The sequence below is a fragment of the Artemia franciscana genome, chromosome 11, assembly GCF_032884065.1.
Source record: "Artemia franciscana chromosome 11, ASM3288406v1, whole genome shotgun sequence".
Lineage (NCBI taxonomy): Eukaryota > Metazoa > Arthropoda > Branchiopoda > Anostraca > Artemiidae > Artemia > Artemia franciscana.
In genome coordinates, this window is record NC_088873.1 from 6062673 (window position 1) to 6085566 (window position 22894).

Consider the following 22894-nt stretch of genomic DNA (forward strand, 5'->3'; position numbering starts at 1 on the left):
AGTCACCCATGCTTAAGTTAAAAATACCCCAATTTTTCCAATATTTCTAAATCAACACCCCCTGCTCCTCCAAAGAGAACAGATCCGTTCCAATTATGTCAACCACGTATCTATAACTTTTGCTTATTCTTACCATCATGTTTCATCCCGATCTCTCAACTCTAAGCGTTTTCCAGGATTTTTGTTTCCCCCCTCCAATCCCCTATGTCCCCGGATCTGATTCGAATTGAAACTGGATAATCTAAGACATAAGATCCTTCTATACATCAAGTTTCATTAAGATCCGATCACCCATTCGAAAGATAAAGATACATCAATTTTCAGGTTTTCCAAGAATTCTTGTGTCCCCCTCCAACTCTCCCCAATGTCACTGGATCTGGTCAGAATTTAAAATAAGAGCTCTAAAGCACAAGATCCTTCTATATATCAAATTTTATTAAGATTTGATCACCCGTTCGTAAGTTACAAATACCTCATTTTTTCTAGTTTTTCCGAATTACCCCCCCCCCACCCACCCCCCATCTCCAACAAAGAGAGCAGATCCAGTCCGGTTAAATCATTCACGTATCTTGGACATGTTTTTATTCTTCCCACCAAGTTTCATCCTAATCTCTCCGCATTAAGTGTTTTCCATGATTTTCGGTCCCCAACTCCCCCCCCCAATGACACTGGATCTGGTCGAAATATAAAATAAGAGATCTGAGTTACGAGGTTCTTCTAAATATAAAATTTCATTAATATCCGATCACTGCTTCGTAAGTTAAAAATACCTCATTATTCTCATTTTTGAGAATTAACCCTCCTTCCCCCCAGCTCCCCCAAATAGAGCAGATCAGTTCTGGTTACGTCAATCACGTATCTAGGACTTCTGCTTATTTTTCCCACTAAGTTTCATCCCGATCCCTCCACTCCAAGTGTTTCCCAAGATTTTAGGTCCCCTCTGACTCCCCCTAATGTCACCGGATCCAGAGCGGATCCGGTGACATAATTGGACCACTTTGGATCCGGTCCAGAATTATATAACTGTTTACCGGCTTATACCGGTCCAGAATGATATAACTGGACTGGATCCGGAGTGGATCCAGTCAAGTTGTATCATTCATGTATCATGGACTTGTTTTTATTCTTCCCACCAAGGTTCATCCTGATCTCTCCGCTTTAAGTATTTTCGAAGATTTGAGGTTCCCCCCAGCTCTCCCCCGCCCCAATTACTCTCTATCCAGTTGGGATTTATAATAAGAGATCTGGCTTACGAGTTCCTTCTAAATATGAAATTTCATTAAGATCCGATCACTCCTTCGTAAGTTAAAAATACCTCATTCTTTCTAACTTTTCAAAATTAACCCCCTCCCCCAACTCCCCTAAATAGAGTGGGTTCATTCCGATTATGTCAATCATTTATCTAGGACCTCTGCTTATTTTTCCCACTAGGTTTCATCCCGATCCCTCCACTCTAAGTGTTTTCCAAGATTTTGGGTCCCCCCCAACTCCCCTCCCCCTAATGTCACTGGATTTGGAGTGGATCCGGTTCGGTTATGTCATTCACGTATCTTGGACTTGTTTTTAATTTCTTTCCACCAAGTGTCATCCTGATTTCTCCGCTTTAAGTGTTTTCCAAGATTTCCGGTTCCCCCCAACACCCCCCCCCCTCCAATGACTCCGGATCCGGTTGGGATTTAAAATTTGAGATCTGAGTTACGAGGTCCTTTTAAATATGAAATTTCATTAAGATCCGATCACTCCTTCGTAAGTCAAAAATACCTGATTTTTTCCAATTTTTCAGAATTAACCCTCCCCTCCCCCAACTCCCCCAATTAGAGCGGATCATTTACGATTATATCAATCACATATCTAGACTTCTGCTTATTTTTAACATCAAGTTCCATCCTGATCCCTCCACTCTAAGCGTTTTCCGAGATTTTATGTTCCCCCCCAACTTCCCCAAATGTATCCAGATCCGGTCGAGATTTAAATAAGTGCACTGAGACACGATATCCTTCTAAATATGAAGTTTCATTAAGATCTGATCACCTTTTCGTATGTTAAAAATACCTTATTTTTTCTATTTTTTCCGATTTAACTCTCCACACCCCCCCCCCCCCCAGATGGTTGAATCGGGAAAAAGAAAATTTCTAATTTAATCTGGTCTGATTCTTGATACGCTTGCCAAATTTCATCGTCCTAGCTTACCTGAAAGTGGCTAAAGTAGTAAAACCGGGAGCGACAGACCGACAGAATTTGCGATCGCTGTATGTCACTTGGTAGATACCAAGTGTCATAAATAGAAACAAATAAAGACGCACCCGTGATCGGTCTTCTGGCAAAAAATACGAAATTCCACATTTTTGTAGATAGGAGCTTGAACTATTACATTTCGGTTCTCTGATACGCTGAGTGCGATGGTGAGATTTTCAATAAGGTTCTATGACTTTTAGGGGGTGTTTCCCCCTATTTTCCAAAATAAGGCAAATTTTCTCAAGCTCGTAACTTTTGATGACAAAGACTAAATTTGATGAAACTTATATATTTAAAATCAGCATGAAAATTTGATTCTTTTGATGTATCGTTTAGTATCAAATTTTCATTTTTTAGAGTTTCGTTTACTGTTGAGCCGGGCCGCTCCTTACTACAGTTCGTTACCACGAGCTCTTTGATAATTTTTATAGAGACCAAACCTAAATTTGGACAGTGAGTTTTATTTTCCAAGTTAGAGCTTGTGTCAAATAAAGGGCTATCCAAAAAAAAAGCTATATAAGTTGCTTCTTCCTATACAAAAAAAAACTGGGAAAAGATTCTTCAGGAAATGGAAACACTTACTTTTTCTTAAGCTGAAACCTATTTTAAGGAAAAATAGAAATTATCACCCGTGGGATCTTCTAATAGCATTAAGTTAAATCAGGTATAAATTTGCTAAATATAATATTTTCGAGTTTTTTTTTGCGAGGTCATAGTTCCTCTGAGTAGATTTTGAACGGTAGACCAGTCGCTCCACTCCCCAAGTATGCCATCTATGAACACAATTCAGCTTTAATATTAGATTTTAACGTCATAACCAAACGTTGCACCTATACACTGTAAGTAACAGTCAAGAATTGCATAGAAACCAAATGTTTGTACTACTTACAACACATTTATTAAAACATTTTATTAGCATTTATTATTCTCGCTGATTATTCTAGCATTTATTATTTTTTTATTATTTAACACTAGAATACTTTACTATTTTTAAACATTAGAATTGCTTTACGCTATCTAATGATTTTAAAAATATTTTAAAAGCTTCCTTATTCATTCAACTATTTTTCTAAGCAAACTAGTTTATTGAACGTCGATCACTTAGCGAAGTTAAAAAAAAATTCCTTAGAGAATATAGCCCTATCCATTAGACAGGGCAATATCAGTATTCAAAAAATGTTATCGAGAATGTTCAGCTTGTGAAATGGCTAGATAACGGAGACAGTACCTAAAAACTATGCAAAGAACACATTATTTTTATTTTTTTTTGTGCTTTTAACTTCAGATTAAGCTTAACTGGATTTACAGGAATTTAAATATCGCTATGATTATTATCATTATTTATCTTCTCCACACAGTCCAATAGTATAATACGTGGAGTAACACACACACAAAAAAGAAACAACAAGCAAAATAAACAGCAAAGAGCAAGGAGAGAGAGAGAAAAGAAGAGGAAAAACTCACAACTGAGAAAACTTGATGAGATGGTGTACGTAGAAATACGGACGCAAGCTGTATTCGTTAATTATCATCATTGTTTGTTTTTCACCGATGCTATGCTGTAGATTAATACGTGGTGTAACAAACAAATAAAAAACAACAATAAACAAAATTAAAACAAAGGGAGAGAGAGAAAAAAAGAAGCAGAAAGAATCGGTATTAATAATAATAATAATAATAATAATAATAATAATAATAATAATAATAATAAGGATTTTCGCTGGGTTTGGGAATCCTTTATCCGAATGGCACGAGTTCGATTTCTGGCTTTAATTAATTTGGGACGGGGGTCAGTGGCGTGACTCTGTAAAGTCAGCCAGAGTCGAACCAGCTCTTAATGGGTACTTGGAGAAGTCTGGGGAACGTAAGCAGGAAGGGTGTGCAAAAACACAGGATGACTGACCTCCAGCCCCTTATTGCACTTCCAGGCCGAACAGCTACGAAATGGAGATCAGCACCACCGGTTTGGACCTTGAGGGTCTAGTACCGTCATACTTACTTTTACTTACTTATTATTGTTATTGCTACTTGTTTTTCACCAGCTTCATAAGATAGTTATAATACAGTGAGTAAATCAGTAAATCAGTCATTGTTTGTTATTCACCGACGCTATGCTGTAGATTAATACGTGGTGTAACACACAAATAAAAAAACAACAATAGACAAAATTAAAACAAAGGGAGAGAGAGAAAAAAAGAAGAAGAAAAATCGGTATTAAAAATAATAATAATAATAATAATAATAATAATAATAATAATAATAATAATAATAATAACAATAATAATAATAATAATAATAATAATAATAATAATAATAATAACAATAAGGATTCTTGCTGGGTTTGGGAATCTTTTATCCGAATGGCACGAGTTCGATTTCTGGCGTTAACTAATTTGAGACGGGGGTCAGTGGTGTGACTCTGTATACTCAGCCAGAGTCGACCCAGTTCTTATTGGGTACCCGGAGAAATCTGTGGAACGTAAGCAGGAAGGAAGTGTAAAAACACAGGATGATTGACCTCAAGCCCCTCATTGCACTTCCTGGCTGAACAGCCACGAAATGCAGATCATCACCATCGGTTTGGACCTTGAGGGTCTAGTGCCGTCATACTTACTTTTACTTACTGCTTACTTATTATTGTTATTGTTACTTGTTTTTCACCAGCTTCATATGATAGTTATAATACAGTGAGTAAATCAGAAAAAAAAAATAAAAAAAAACATGCATAATAGAAGGGGAAAAACAGCTAAAAGAAAATCTAGTAAGGTGATAATGTGGAGAAATATGAGCACAAGCTGTTTTGAAGGCTTTCTGTGTAATAGTTATAATTTTAGTGTAACATCAGGAACAAGAAATTTTCTAATAAAAAACCGGTTTTGTTTCCGAGGGCCGAATAAAACGGCAAAAATTTCCAAAGTTTAAAATTATTGATCCGGATTCTTTTTAATTCTTTTTTTCCTGAGAAGGGGAAAAGTTCCAGAAGCAGAGAGAAATGAATGGTGAGCAGAGATTGGCCAACGCACTTGCGTTATATTCCTTCTATTAGCAACAATCTTAGCGCATCTTAATTGGATTTTCTTATCTATATCTGAGACTGTGCCATGGCGCAGGCTTGGAAGATTGTTAGAGATAGAAATACCAAGTCAGCGGAGAGGATCAACAAGAGAGACAGTAAAAAACTATTGCATATAAAGGGAGAACTAGAAATTCTGTAAAAAGAAAAAAATTCACAGTTGTCAGAAAATCATATGTAAGAGAAAGGCCTATATCAGAGCAAGAATTAGCAAACAGGAAAACAGAATAAGAGAGACAAGTTTAAAGTTTTGTCTCTTTCTAAGCCAAAAATTATATATTCTGTGCAAAACGCCATTTTTTATCATGATGGTTTCACATACAAGTACTTTGAATTTCAGCTTAGAAAATAATTGCAAAAAAAATGTTTTTTTTTAAGGAAATTTAGGAATAAATTCCATAGCCTGCTTAGTTATGAAGTAGAAATTTGAGCGTTTATTCCTAAGAATATTAAAAAGATTGTCCATCTTGTAAATATGGGTACGCATGTGCGAGTTTGTCTGTGTATTTTTTTATCTTTTTTTGCTCTTTCTTTTTTTGCATTTCTTCTTGTATTACAATTATTAAGTGCATATATACGTGTTATTTACCTCGTACGGAGAAACATACAAGAAACAAGTTTTTTCATGTTTTTGTGAACGAAAGGGGTTCGCAGAATTTAGTTGTAAAATATTTAATATCCTCAAAAAAAGTAATAGAAATTAACAATAGTGAATGGATAGTTATTAGCATTTCCTTTTAAAGATGGTAAGTGATGACAAGACCCATGGAATCTGGTGCAGAAACAGTGGAGATCAATTTGGCTTTGTCGATCCAAGCATTGTTGCCATATATAACTTCAATCAGGTAATCTTTTGCTTTAATTTTATTCAGGCAAATTAAGATAAATTTTTGGCTATTATGGAAAATAACAATATTACAAATTTAAATTAAGACATGAATATTTTTCATTTATTATATTAATACTTCTTCATTTATCATAACACAGACTTCACTCTGATGGGTGCCAACAACTGGCCCCGTATCATTATCCGATTATTTAATGTTGCTTAATTTCATATTGTTGTTAACTGTGTTACAATTATGTATATATATATATATATATATATATATATATATATATATATATATATATATATATATATATATATATATATATATATATATATTAATATATATATATATATATATATATATATATATATATATATATATATATATATATATATATATATATATATATATATATATATATATATATATGTATATATATATATATATATATATATATATATATATATATATATATATATGTATATATATATATATATATATATATATATATATATATATATATATATATATATATATATATATATATATATATATATATATATATATATATATATATATATATATATATATATATATATATATATATGTAGCACTCGGCACACAGCAGGCTTCTATATATGGATTCTAATCTTCACTTGTCTTCTAACCGCAGACTATTTGAGACAATGTGCTGTCCTTTCACACCACAGTCTTTTCAAAGATTAAATAAAAAAAGACTAGTTTTTTTAACTGAAAGTAAGGAGCGACATTAAAACTTAAAACAAACAGAAATTACTCCGTGTATGAAAAGGGCTGTTCCCTTCTCGATGCCCCCCTCTTTACGTTAAAGTTTGACTCTTTATCTCAATTCTACTCTATTAAACAGTAAAAATTGTTATCGTAAAGAGCGAGCCGTTGAGTAGGGAACAGCCCCTTTCATACATGGAGTAATTTCTGTTCGTTTCAAGTTTTAATGTCACTCCTAACTTTCAGTTAAAAAAAAACTAGTTTTTTTTATTAAAGAATTGGGACAAAACTTAAGCTTTAGTGTAAAGAGTGAGGTATTAACGAGGGGACAAACCCCCTCATATAAATAATAAAAATATAAGGATATAGAAGTTGGTTGGGTCAGTTAATTCTTAAGTTACGTATATTTTTTACTAATAAAAACGTTCGTTAAAAATTAAAAGTTCTAGTTGCCTTTTTAAGTAACCAAAAAATTAGAGGGCAACTAGGCCTCCTCCCCCATCCCTTATTTCTCAAAATCGTCTGATCAAAACTAAGAGAAAGCCATCTAGCCAAAAAAAGAATTAATATGCAAATTTCAATTTTAATAATTTATGTGCGGAGAGCCAAAATCAAACATGCATTAATTCAAAAACGTTCAGAAATTAAGAATGACCCCTTAATTAGAAAGGTCGTAGAATAAATAGTTGAAATTACTAGAAACACTTTAGCATAAAGAGCGAGGTATTTAGGAGGAGAAGGACCCCTCTTATGCGTAATAGTCTCAGTTCGTTTTAAGTTTTAATGCTGCTCCTTACTTTCAGTTGAAAAAACTTTTTCATGTTTATTTTTTCATTGTTTTTTTAATAGTAATGCTGGAAAATCCTGCGCCCCCTTCATTGAATTTCTCTCCCCCATGGCATATTCCTCCAAGGAAAGATCCTCCCACATAGCCCCCTCCCCTCAACCCCCCAAACCAAAAAAAATCCCCCTGAGAACGTCTGTATGATTCCCAATAACCATTACTGTATGTAAACACTGGTCAAAATTTGTAACTTGCAGCCCCTCACCCGGGGACTGTGGTGGAGTAAGTCATTCCCAAAGACATTGTTATTAGGGTTTTCGACTATGATGAACAAAATGGCTATCTCAAAATTTTAATCCGTTCAATTTGGGGAAAAAGAGCGTGGGAGGGGGCCAAGGTGCCCTCCAATTTTTTGGTTACTTTTAAAGGGCACTAGAACTTCTCACTTCTGTTAGAATGAGCCCTCTTGCGACATTCTAGGACCAATTGATCGATACAATGACCCCTAGAAAAAACAAACAAACAAACAAATAAATACGCACCCGTGAAAGGTCTTCTGGCAAAAAATACGAAGTTCCACATTTTTGTAGATAGGAACTTGAAACTTTTGCAATAGGGTTTTCTGACACGCTGAATGCGATGATGTGATTTTCGGTAAGATTCTATGACTTTTAGGGCGTGTTTCCCCCTATTTTCCAAAATACGGCAAATGTTCTCAGGCTCGTAACTTTTGATGACAAAGACTAAATTTGATGAAACTTATATATTTAAAATCAGCATAAAAATCCAATTCTTTTGATATATCTTTTAGTATCAAAGTTTTGTTTTTTAGAGTTTCGTTTACTATTGAGCCGGGTCGCTCCTTACTTTCGTTACTTACGTTCGTTACCACGAACTGTTTGATATTTGATTATTAAAGCAAGTCCGATTTCTAACAAAGATATTTACTAAGCTTCAAACTTTTGCTTTTTTTAAGGTTTTCGAATTGCTTTAATCCCTTGCTAGAATATATACAAATATTTTTACAATTACCAGCCACCGGGCCCTGGCACTAGGCACGTGGCAGGCTTCTATATATGGATTCCCACTGTTTCTTGTCTTTTAACCGCAAACAATTTGCTGTCTTTTCATACTCCAGTTCAAGTTCAAGTTCAAGTTCTGTTTATTACTACATAATTTCAATATAAAAAACCAATTTGGCAGAGAGAGGGCTCGAGGCCAAATGGCAGACAATTAAATAAACTGTATGCTATAACTACATTAACATAAAATAATATCATAAATTAATCATAATCCATCCAGGTTCCAGATTCAAACCACCAGACTGAGTTGGGATTTACCGCTATAAACCACACATTTATTATTTATTTACTTAATTTATTTTTTTCCATTTTTTTTTTTTTTTTTTTTTTTTTTTTTTTTTTTTTTTTTTTTTTTTTTTTTTTTTTTTTTTTACTTTAAACATTTTCTATGAGCATTGATTTTATTTTGTTTTTCAGCGTATTAGTAGAAAGTTCAAGTTTGATTACATTATGATAACTTTGCCATACCCTCAATATTGTTTTTCTCAATGAAAATCTTGATCTTTCTGAAATTATCAAGGGTTGCCGGGCTTTACAAGGATTACGCGTGTTATGGTCATGATCGGAATTAGTTCCAGAAAATAGATCGGGTTCATAAAAATATTCAGGTAGGGAATATGAATGATGTTTTTTCTTAAATAAAATAGAATGAAAAACAATAAGAGATTCAAGGGGCAAAATGTTCAAAAAAAGAGGAAGACTTTTAGTTGACGATTTATTAGGACAAGAATCAGGAGATGGTACAAAAAGCTTAAGAATTCGGATAGCTTTATTCTGCTGCCTTATCAATGGTAATATATTCGATCGAAAAGTATTCAAATATACAAGAGGACAGTAATTTAAGTAAGAATGAATTAGCGAAAAATAAATACACCGCAGGGCATCATAAGGGAGAAAAGGTTTAAGAAGCCTGATCATACCGACATTCCTTGCAACCTTTACCCTCAGGTAATTTATGTGCTCCTTCCAACTTAAATTCGAATCAACTATCACTCCTAGATACCGAAGATGATGGACTCTGCTGATCGTAGTATCACATTTTTCAATTGTTAGGGAATTAAAAGTTTGCAATGCTTTTGAAATCCGAGAGAAAATCAGGAATTTGGTTTTAGATGTATTAATACATAAATTATTCGCTGCGAACCATTCAAGCAGATATGTAAAAACTTCTTTCATTTTTAAACGTAGTACAAGTTCAGTAGGACCACTAATATTGAGGGCTGTGTCATCCGCGAATAGAACCGTGAGGTCGAGATCTTTCATAGAATTATCAATATCGTTAATATAAATTAAAAATAAAAGGGGGCCAAGGATTGACCCATGGGGAACTCCGACTTGTCCATCCAAAGGGATCAGTTCAGATCTCGTAGTATCAGCATCAACATACTGGCTTCTCTCAGACAGAAATGACATGATCAGGTTATTAGCAGGTCCTCGAATACCGCAATTCTCAAGCTTTCTCCGTAAAATCTTATGACAGATTGTATCGAATGCCTTTTTTATGTCAATAAATATAGATGCTGGAATTTCACCTCGATCAAGAGCATCATGAATATATTGCGTGACCGCTAGGATAGCTTGTTCTGTTGAACGGCTTTTCCGAAAACCGAACTGTGACTTACTAAAGTATTTGTGTTTTTCTAGGAAATTATTTACTCTCTTGTAAATGCACCGTTCAATAACTTTCTCAAACGCGGAAAGGATTGAAATAGGTCTATAATTAGATGGGTCTTTAGGGTCTCCTCCTTTGTGCAGAACAATAACACGTGCAGATTTCAAACATGATGGGAACTTCCCGCTCCTGAAATAAATATTCACAATATGCACAAGGAGGTCAGCTGCATTAGCAATTATTAGTTTTAACAGTCGGGTAGATGAACCGTCTATCCCTTCAGCTCCACCAGGTTTTAGAAGATTAACTATGTTTATCAGCTCTTCTTTTGAAGTCGGCGTTAAAAATAGCGAAGACAAAGAAGATGGAGGTAGGTAATCTTCAAACTTATTTCTTTGTTCAGAATTATTAGCAGCTACAGACTCCTTTACCGTACGTATACCAACATTGGCAAAATGCTTATTAAACACGTTTGCTATACCAGGTCTATCAGACACCAGTTCAGGACCATGATTTATAGATTCAGGAAATTTAGACATTTTTTTCTTTCCAATACTTCCATGGATAATCTCCCAAGATTTTTTGGGGGAACCCGAAGCTTCTGCAAAAAGTTTCGTATAATGTGACACTTTTGCTGCACGGATCACTTTAGTTAAATTGTTTTTATATAATCTGAGTTTTTCCTTGTTATCTTCACTTGGGTTCTCTATTCGGATTTTATAAAGTTGATTTTTATTTTAATTGATCGGACAATCCCTTTAGAGATCCAAGGTTTTCTTGGCTCTTGGCGTCTTGATTTACTTGTTTTCGCAGGACACGCACGATCAAAAGCCTTTTCAAATTCTTGTATAAAATAATTAGTTACTTGATCAACATCCTGATTATCCAAACACGAACTACGGTTAATATTATTTAATTGGTTTCTAAGAGATTCAATCGATTCTGCATCAAGCTTTCGAGTTTTCCGTTCAGGATGTTCTACTTTTGGCTTATCAAGTGTAACTTCTGAAAGGATTAAAAAATGATCAGAATCATCATAAATAATCACATCACATGTTTTCAGATCCAGGTTGGTGAATAAGTTATCAATTAAAGACGCGGTAGTGTCTGTGACGCGAGTAGGGATACGGCATGCAGGAAGCATTCCAGTACTAAGGAATGAAGAAATAAATTCATTTGCTAAGCTAGAATTATTTTGAGCTTGTTTGAGTTTAGACGGAGCAAGGAGGTCGATGTTAAAATCCCCCATAAATAGTAGTTTTTTATACCGACTTAGCATGGAAGATAACAGTTTATCGAGAGATTCCAAAAATTTGGCTGGTGACCTACAAGGCGGTCTATATAACACACAGCAAAGCAGAGTTTCACTCTTAGTTTCAATTTCCACAAGGATAAATTCAAAAAGCATTTCTTCATAAAGGTTATCAAAATCCGTAATAATTTTAGTTACCAGTTCATGTTTAACAAACATACTAATACCACCGTGTTTCCGTGTTTCTCTATTCTTAAATAAATGTTTATACCCATCTATACGAGCGAGGGGGGCAGACGACTCAGAAAGGAATGTCTCACAAGCCCCAAAAATATCAACTCCGTGATTAGCAAGGAACAGCGACAATTGGTCAAGGCTTTTTAACAATCCCCTACAGTTAAGGGAAGCGATTCTTAAACTTCCAGGCGTAGGTCGGTATTTAGGGACTTTTTCCGATAACAAATAATTATTTTCAGGGAGGTTATCAATAAAAAAAATCACGATCATCTTTACTATGGATTCCCAGCTTTGAAAAATACTTTGCAAGATCCAGGGGACTTTTTTGGAGACGGAGTAGTTTTTTAGCGGTATTTCCCAACTCATTTCAATTACTAAATATAATGACTTACCAAAGAATCCGGGGGGATTCTTGAAAATACCTTTTCAAAGGTATTTAATTATTAATGTATGTCCGATTTCAGACAACGATATCTACTAAATTTCAACCTTTCAGTTTTCTTTTTTAAGGTTTTTAAATTTTTGTAATCCCTTGTTAAAATATATGTATATATAAATATATATATATATATATATATATATATATATGTATATATATATATATATATACATATGTATATATATATATATATATATATATATATATATATATATATATATATATATATATATATATATATATATATATATATATATATATATATATATATATATATATATATATATATATATATATATATATATATATATATATATAAATAAGTTGTTTGTGGGTTATGTCTGTCTGTCTGTCTGTCTGTCTGTCCGCATATGACGTCTGAATTATTTCATCATATACCAATTCAAAAACGAAATATGATATATAAATGACAATGGAGACACATGGAATGTTTGATTAGCAATCACCATCAACAAAACTCAAGTGCAATCATTAGAATAATGAGGTATAGATCTGAATACGGATTGTTGTTCCCATGGACAATAATATGTCGCATGTTCAAAAACACTCAAAGATAAATTACAGACCGGGACACAAATGACGACCGACACAGAGGGAATATAAATGACGACCAGGAACGTCAAAGAAAAATTACAGACTGGGACACCCAGACACAAATCACGACCGGGAATATAAATGACGACCGGGACGCAGGGACACAACTACAACGGGGACGCCGGGGGCACAGGCGGGATATATAATTGACGACTGAGACACAGGGATTGTTTGAATAGAAATTAGAAACCGGGACACCGGGACACAAATGACGACCGGGACACTGGGATACAGGGAATATAAATGACGACCGGGACACTCAAAGAGAAAATACAAACTGGGACACCAGGACACAAATGACGACCGGGACACAGGGAATATAAATGCTATTTATATGCACAGACAATGGGACAGCGAAGAATGTTGTATATTCGCATGTTTTACGTAGTTAAAAATATATATTTATATCTATCTCTATTCACAGGTGGGACACAGGGACACAGCTATAATGGCGTGTAACTAATATGGTGCGTAACGACTTAAGCGCGCGGGGGGGCTTGGGGGGGGCGCGAAGCGCCCCACCAACTAGATGTTGGGGTGGCGCGAAGCGCCACCCCAACAGCTAGTATATATATATATATATATATATATATATATATATATATATATATATATATATATATATATATATATATATATATATATATATATATATATATATATATATATATATATATATATATATATATATATATATATATATATATATATATATATATATATATATATATATATATATATATATATATATATATATAATGTTTATATATCTACGTAATTTAATGTTTTTTCATTCTAGTTCTTTTCAAAGATATTTGATTATTAAAGCAAGACCAATTTTTAATAGCGATTTCTACTAAGCTTCAAACTCTTGGTTTTATTTTTTAAGATTTTTGAATTGTTGCAATCCCTTGTTAAAATATATACAAATATTTTTGCGTTTTTTGCTCTTTCCGTAATTTAATGTCTTTTCATACTAATATCTGTTCAAAGATATTAGGTTATTGAAGCTAGTCCGATTTCTAGCAACGATATGCATTAAGCTTCAAACTTTTGGTTTCCTTTTTTAAGGTTTTGGGATTGTTATAATCCTTTGTCAAAATAGATAATCATCATTTGTAATAATTGCAAATTTTCGCTTAAAAACCTTAAAAAAGAAAACTGAAAGGTTGAAATTTACTGATATTATATAACATGGTTGAGTTAAAAAAAAGTTTTCTTTTTTAAGGTTTTTGAATTGTTGAAATCCCTTGTTAAAATATATACAATATTTTTGCAATTACCAGTTTTTTGCTGTTCACGCAGTTTAATGTCTTTTCATACTGTATATATTTAAAGGTATTCGATTATTGAAGCTAGTCCGATTTCAAACCACGATTTGTAATAAGCTTCAAACTTTTGGTTTTCTTTTTTAAGGTTTTTGGATTGTTGTAATCCATTGTCAAAAGAGAGCATTTGAATTAACCATGAGTTTAATTGTGTCTTTGTTTCCCTGGGGGGAAGGGCGTAGCGAACTGGTGACCGTAGGAAATATAGGGGAGGGTTGAAACAAACTTATTCTTAAAAAAGAAAAAAAGATATAAATCATTTACGATCATGTTTCTTGGGATCTTGTCAAGGCTAAACTGAAGCGACAATAAGACTTTAATAGTAAAAGGCAGGGAGGTTCACACACACTCTGATTTAAGCCACATGACAATGGGCTTTCAAAACTTGGGACAAACAAACGAGTTTGAAATATGTTCACAATTTACTTCAGTTGAGGTGGCTGTTTTTATTTTTTTAATTTTAAGTCTAGGGGGGCTACTACCTCTTCTCCTTCATCAAAAAGGAAACCATGGGCAATTTAAATATAAAATCAAGTTATTCAACTTGAAATAAAGACTGGTATTATTCAAAATAAAGGATAAATAAACTTAATCCAAAATAAAGATGAATTATTCTAAAAATAAGGCGGGGTTATGCTATTCTCAGCACCTCTTTATGCTCCTTGGTCTATGGTTTAACTTGCAGTCTTCAAAATTATAATAAGTTTTCAGTAGACAAAAGTCTTAGCTTAAAGAAGGGGGGCATAAGGTATTAAATTTATTATTTATTCAGGAAGCTTTCTTTTCGTTAAATTTGTTAAAGATTGCTTTTACTCTCATTATTTACAATATAAACATTGCAGACCACTAATAGTGTGGGAGAAGCATTAGGAAACCTAAGCAAGTATAAACCTTCTTCTTTTATAGGTAGGAAGTGCACGAAAGACAACCGAGACATCGCCATATTCTTCTTCTCCACCACAACCAAAAGCGTTACCTCCACCACCCCCTCCTCCTCCTCCTGCAAATTACATGGCAGACCTGATAAAAGAACCGGAAAGCAGCGACAATGACAGTTTGAGCGTGGATGAAAGTCAGCCCAGAAGAAGGGGAAAAGTAATGTACAGATGTAAGCAGACTTTTTTGTTTATTTTTATTTTGTTTAAATATGATATCTGTCTATTTTCCCAAGGATCTAGATCGAATATGCATGTAGAGTTAAGATTTAGCCATATTTTTAATCAGCATGACTAAACAACAATTGTTTCTTATCGGATGCACTAACATATTTGACTGGCGTCCCACAACATATTTGAACCAAGAAATTGTTTGTCAAGTATCAGTCTTTGGTGGTCAAAGTTTAAGACTGTTGCGCCAACCCAATTTGCGTTTTAATAAAAAAAAAAAAAAAAAAAAAAAAAAAAAAAAAAAAAAAAAAAAAAAAGAAAACAGATGACCGTTGATTGTCGGTTAAATTGACATATGCTGGCATTTCTTAGTTAATATTTTGATAATTTTTCATTTATGAAAATAAGAAAGGTGAAAACATTTCACATGTACTTTGTATTCAGTAAAGCGCAAATTGTGTTCTGATCTCAAGAAGGCATAGAGATTATCAGCCCTACTCGTTTTAATTTTTGCTGGTTTTAAGTTTGACTCGGCTATTTATTGTAATTTCTGTTCGTTTTGAGTTTCATTTATTTATTGATAGTGATTTATGGTAGTTTTACGCTTCAAAGATTATTTGACTTCATTTTTGCTCATTTTTGGCTTAATAGAGCTCTTGACTTTTCTTTGAAAAACTTATCTTGTGGGAAAAGTTTTTCAAAATTAATTTGTGTTTGTTTTTTCTTGTCATTGTCTTTTATAATGGAAAGAACTGTTTGTAAGTCTTTCCGGTGTTTTTCTAAGAGAATCCTTAGTATAGGCTGGTATTTGTATGTTGGAAAAACTTTTCAACAATTTTTAATCCTAGTAGAAACAGTATTATTTAATTTAATTTTATAGCTTCTGAAGTTGACCTGAAAACTTAAACTTAATACCATTCCCAAAAGATTCTATCTATTCTCTTTGACACCCTGGATACACTTACACTCTTTTTATTTATTGAAATTGTACGAGTAGAAAAAGTAATAGCAGTATCTCCAAAATTTTCAGCTTAATACCCCAGTCGTTCTCGATATATTGCTGAGATGTCTTATTGGCAACCATTTAACACAATGCCTGCTGATTTATTTAAAAAAAAATTTAGTTTTAAAGCACTAAGGGCCAACTGCATAATTATTTCTTTTTTTTGGGGGGGGGGGGTGACATACCTAATATCCCTAAAGACATAGTTGCTGGATCGTTCTATTATGCTGAACAAAATGGCTATCTCAAAATTTCGACTGGATGCATTTGGAAAATGAATGGGCTTGAGAGAAGGAATGCTTGCCCTCCAATCTTTTGTTACTCTTAGAGAGAGCCCCAGACTCCCATGCTATAATTGGAGTGTAAGGGGGAGGACTTCTGTCTTCATATATCTAGTGAAAACATTTTAAACCAGTAAAAACAAAGTGAAAAAATTTGAATGTATTTTGTTTCCTGTAAAGTACAAATTATGTTCTGGTCTTTAGAAGGCATGTAAGTTGTCAGTCCTACTTGTATTTATTTTTGCTAATTTTGAGTTTGACTTGGTTTTTTATTTTATGATTTAAGTAAACAAAATACGTTTAAAATATTAAAAAATTTTTAATTTTAATAAATCAAAAAGCATTAAATTTTAAGGAATATATATATATATATATATATATATATGTATATATATATATATACATATATATATATATATATATATATATATATATATATATATATATATATATATATATATATATATATATATATATATCAGAATATGTATACTAAACTGACAACCCATAGCCGTTTCTTTTTAGTAAAGTGCAGATTATGTTCTGGTTTTGAGAAGGTATGGGGGTAGTCAATGACATAATTTCCAGACCTTTCAACTACAATGAACAAAATAGATATCTCCAAATTTTAATCAGATGTGTTTGACCACTGATGGGCGTAAGGGGGGCTTGCTGCGATTCACTCACTTTTAACTAATAAAAAGGGCTCTGGCCCTTTTAATTTCCAGCCGAATGTGCCTTTTCGAAGTTTCTACGACAAAAAATGCCCATCTCAAAATTTTTGTCAGATGCATTTCGGGAAAATATGCGGTTTGTGTGTGGAGAAGGGAGCGGGTATCCACTCTCCAATCACTCTGAATCTTAAAAACTAGCACTAAAACTTCTGATTACCAATCCAATGTGCCCCACTCCAAAGGTTATATGATCACCCTTTCTAATTCTATCTTATATGCCCCCAGGGCATAACTTACAACTCTTCCCCTGAGGGCTGTGGGGGGGTTGTCATCCTGAAAGACATAATCTAGAGACCTTTCAGTTACGTTGAACAAAATAGCTATCTCGAAAATTTTATGGGATGTGCTCGGGGAAATGGTGAGCGTGGGAGGGGGTTAGCTGCCTCCAAATCACTTTTGACTATTAAAAAGCGCACTGGCTCTTTCAATTTCCAATCGAATGAATTGTTTTCGAAGTTCCTTTGACAACAAATGGCCATCTAAAAATTTCTATCAGATACATTTCGGGAAAATACGAGGTGTGTGTGGGGGGGGGGGTATCCACCCTATGATCACTTCGAATGCTAGAACTTCTTATTACCACTCCAATGAGCCCCGAAGTTTACGCCATCACCCTTTATATATGTACCTAATATGCCGTAGGACATAGTTGCCTTCTAATCACTTTCAACTATTAAAAAGGTCACTAGTCCTTTCAATTTTCAATCGAATGAGCTCTTTTCGAAGTTTCTAAGACAACAAATGGCCATTTCAAAAATTCTATCAGTTGCATTTGAGAAAAATAGGAGGATTGGGGGGGGGGTTATCCACCCTCCGATCACTGAATCTTAAAAAGGGCTCTAAGACTTCTGATTAACAATCCAATGAGTCCCTTCCGTAGTTTATACAATCACCCTTTCTATATATACCTTATAAGCCCCCAGGGCACAACTTACAACCCTTGCCCTTAGGGCTGTAGGGGGGTTTTCATCATCAGAGACACAATGTCCAGACCTTTCAACTACGTTGACCAGAATGCCTATCTCAAAATTTGGATTGGATGGGTTTGGGGAAATGGTGCATCAGATGCATTTCGGGAAAATATGAGGTGTAAGGGGGAGGGGTATCCACCCTCTGATCACTCTGAATCTTAAAAAGGGTAAAGAAAATTTCATTTCCAATCAAATGAATCCATTCCGGAGTTTTCAGATCGCCCTTACTATATACACCTTATATGGCCTCAGGGCATAACTTATAACCCTTGCCTTGAGGGCTGTGGGGGGGTTGTCATCCTCAAAAACATAATTTTCGAACCTTTCAATTACGCTGAATAAAAGGGTCTTCTCAAAATTTCGATTGAATATGTTTAGGGAAATGGCGGGCTTGGGAGGGGGTTAGTTGCCCTCCAATCACTTTTGATTGACTATTAAAAAGGACATTATCCCTTTCAGTTTTCAATCAAATGAGCTCTTTTCGAAGTTTCTACGACAACGAGTGACCATCTATCTCTTAGATATATTTCGGGAAAATACGAGGTGTGTGTGTGTATGGGATGGGGGGGGGCTTGTCGACTCTCTGATCACTCTGAATCTCAAAGAAGACACTAAAACTTCTGATTAACAATCCAATGAACCCCCTCCGAAGCTTATGCAATCACCCTTTCTATATAAACCTTAAATTCCCCCAGGGCATAACTTCTGAGAGTTGTGGGAGGGGTTGTCATCCTCAAAGACATAATTTCTGGGTCTTTCAATTACGTTGAACAAAAAGGCCATCTCAGAATTATGATTGAATTTGTTTGGGGAAACAATGGGCGTGGGAGGGGGTTAGTTTCCCTCCAGACACTTTCGGCTACAAAAAGGGCACCATCCCTTTCAATTTCCAGTTGAAAAATTCCTTTTCGAAGTTTCAATGACAACTCCTTCGATAAAGGGTGCCCCGGTCGAAACAAATGATACACTGTGCCCACATCGCTCTTTGCTAAAGCAGCGCTATAGCGCTATGTGCAAACTATGTTCTGGTGTTAGAAACGTATGGGGGTTGTCAAAGACATAATTTCCAGCAACTACGCTGAACAAAAGAGATATCTGAAAATTTTTATTTGATGTGTTTTGGGAATTGATGGGCGTAGGGGGGATGGGATGTTGCTCTCCAATCAATTTTGACTAATCCAAAGGGCACTGGCTCTTTCAATTTCCAGTCGAACGAGCCTTTTTCAAAGTTTCTACGACAAGAAATGGACATCTCAAAATTTCTGTTAGATGCATTACGAGAAAATACGAGGTTTGTGGGGGGTTATCCTCCCTTCGATCACCCTCATTTTAGACAAGGACACTAGAACTTCAGATTACCAATCCATCGAGCCCCCTTCGAAGTTTATACGATCACGAAGTTTATCAACTACCTTCTATATAAACCTTATGTGCCCCCAGGGCATAACTTACAACCCTTGCCCTGAGGGCTATGGGGGGCTTGTCATCTTAAAAGACATATTTTCTAGACATTTAAATTACGTTGAACAAAATGGCTATCCCAGCATTTTGATTGGATGTGTTTGGGGAAATGACGGGCGCGGGATGGGGGGCTATTTGCCCTCCAATCACTTTCGACTATTAAATTTCTAATCGAATCAGCTCTTTTCGAAGTCTCTACGACAACAAATGGCCATTTGCATCTCGGGAAAATATGAGGTGTGTGTGTGTGGAGGGTATCCATCCTCTGATCACCCTGAATCTTAAAAAGAGCAGTAGAACTTATAATAACCAATTCAATGAGCCCCCTCCAAAGTTTAAACGATCACCCTTTCTATATATGCCTTATACGCCCCCAGGGCATGACTTACAACCCTTGCCCTGAGGGCTCTGAGGTGTGGGGGTGTTGTCATCCTCAAAAGACATAATTTCTAGACCATTCAACTACATTGAAAAAAAAAGGTTATCCAAAAATTTCGATTGGATGTGTTTTTGAAAATGGTGGGCGTCGGAAGGGGTTAATTGCCCTCCAATAACTTTCGACTATAAAAAAGGGCACTAGCATTTTCAATTTTCAATCGAATGAGCCTTTTCAAAGTTTCTACGACAACAAATAGCCATCTCAAAATTTCTATCAGATGCATTTCGGAGAAATACGAGGTGCGGGGGGGGGGGGGGTATCCACCCTCTCATCACTCTGTATCTCAAAAAGGACACTACTTCTGACTGCAATCCAATAACCCCCTCAGAAGTTTATACGGTCATCCTTTCTATATAGAAACCATATATGCCTCCTGGGCGTTACTTACAATCCTTGCCCTGAGGGTTGTAGGGGAGCATCATCCTCAAATACATAATTTCCTGGTCTTTCAACTACGTTGAACAAAATGGCTATCTCAAAATTTTGATTGGATTTGTTTGGGGATATGATCGGGGTGGGAGAGGGTTAGTTGCCCTCCAACCACTTCAGACAATTAAAAAGGGCACTAGCTTTTTCAATTTCCAATCGAAAGAGCCACATTTACCAAAACGTTATTGCCTATTTTTGAAACTATTGTGAGCACAGAAAGACTATTTTTTGGTGGTAGTCCTGATAATATAGTGACGTAGAAGAGAAACGGGCTCAGTCCACACAGAGTGGATAAGTTGATTTCCATTCAAAATAACTATACCCACATCCTGTGGGTATGTATAGTTATAACCGTAACTGTAACTATATTTAGTTATAACTATAGCCACATCCCTCAGTTCTAGTATACTTCTGAAGTTTGCCTGAAGGAGTTTTTTTTCGACTTGCAGTAATATTTGAAGATAAATGATGAATTTTTTGATATGGTATTCAACGTTTTGTACGTAGTCATTTCGACGAATAAAAATACTACTAATTTTAATAATTAATTCTAATAGAAATACATAGCTGTTAGATATTTCAATTATTCTGTGAGGGTTCTGAAATACCACAGCCATTTTATTTCTACCAGATTTCTACCTCTCTGGATGAACATCGAAGAAGAGCGGCGTCCAGCGAGTGACTCACGAAGTTTCTACCTAATGAATAAGCCCAAATCTGTTGTAAATTAAAGATGGGATTTGAGAAAGACTAATCAAAAAATTAATGTTTTCGGCAACAGTAATCCGCGTCGCCCTTCCCTTATAGATGCGACGCCAGAGACTAGTGGTAATTGCAGTAGTAGTGTTAACATACAAATATTCCCTTTTTGATCATGTCCCTTATCATTTCCTGAAAGTTTCAAATTGATATACCCAGTAATTCATGAGTAATGCCTTTTTGACAATCCGTAAACGCATAACATGTTTTGATTTAGTCAGCACTCTCCTCGACATTCTCTGAAAGGTTCACCTGTTTTCCCTTAGTCTTTTTGAAAAATGAAGTTCAACAATGGGTTCCTTTTTCAGTGGCAGTGTGTTTGAAAATATGGTGGGCGTGGGAGTGGGGTTAGTTGCCCTCCAATCACTTTTGACTATTAAAAAGGGCACTAGCCCTTTCAATTCAATAAGCCTTTTTGAAATTTCCAAGACAACAAATGGTCATCTCAAATTTTCTATCAGCTGCATTTTGGAAAAATACGAGGTGTGCAGGGGGAGGGGGAATTCCATCCTCCCATCACTCTGAATCTCAAAAAGGGCACTAAATCTTCTGATTAGCAATCCAATAGGCCCCATTGAAGTTTATACGGTCACCATTTCTATATAAACCTTATTTGCCACCGTGGCATAACTTACAACCCTTACCATGAGGGCTGTAGGAGAATTGTCATTCACAAAAACATAATTTCCGAACCTTTCAACTACGTTGAACAAAATGGCTATCTCAAATTTTAATTGGATGTTTGGGAAAATGGTGGGCTTGGGAGGAGTTTAGTTCTAATTTCCAGTCGAATGAGCCCTTTTAGAAGTTTCTACGACAACATATGGCCGTTCCGAAATTTCTACCAGATTCATTTCAGGAAGAAAAGAGGTGTGGGGAGGGGAGGTATCCGACTTCCGATCACTTTTAATCTTATACAGGGCATTAGAACATCATATGACCAGTCCAATACGAAGTCCAATACCAGTCCAAAAACCCTTACGAAGTTTCTACGATCACCCTTTGTACACAAACTTTATATGCCCACAGGGCATAACTTACAACCCTTGCCCTGAGGGTTGTGAGGGCTGTCATCCTCAAAGACATTATTGCCGGATCTTTCAACTATGTTGAACAAAATGGCTATCTCAAAATTTTGACTGGATATAATTGGGCAAATGGTGGGCCTAAGAGGGGGTTTAGCTCCCCTCCAATCACTTTTGATTATTAAATGGGACATTACCCACTTCAATTTCCAATCAAACCCTTTTAGAAGTTTCTACGACAACAAATGGCCATCTCAAAATTTGTATCAGATACATTTCGGGAAAATATGAGGCGTGGGAGGGAGGTACCCCCCTGATCAATCTGAATCTTAAAGAGGGCACTAGAACTTTTGATTACGTGTCCAATAAGCCCCCTCCAGAGTTTAAACCTTAAATACCCCCAGGGCATAACATGCCACCCGTGACCTGAGGGCTATGGTGGTTGTCAT

The 22894-nt window shown here is 35.1% G+C and overlaps 1 protein-coding gene and 1 long non-coding RNA gene across 3 annotated transcripts in view; one reads left to right on the plus strand and one right to left on the minus strand.

The window, feature by feature from the left end:
- The window catches only part of LOC136032731 (uncharacterized), a 306662-nt gene that overhangs the window by 215130 nt on the left and 68638 nt on the right, over nt 1–22894 (minus strand). The gene's annotated exons all lie outside the window — the stretch shown is intronic.
- The window catches only part of LOC136032723 (epidermal growth factor receptor kinase substrate 8-like), a 122906-nt gene that overhangs the window by 88689 nt on the left and 11323 nt on the right, over nt 1–22894 (plus strand). For both annotated transcript variants that reach the window (XM_065713038.1, XM_065713039.1), the window contains exons 9-10: nt 6052–6153; nt 15144–15345. In XM_065713038.1, coding sequence (XP_065569110.1) covers nt 6052–6153; nt 15144–15345 — 304 coding nt within the window. The remainder of the gene's footprint in view (nt 1–6051; nt 6154–15143; nt 15346–22894) is intronic.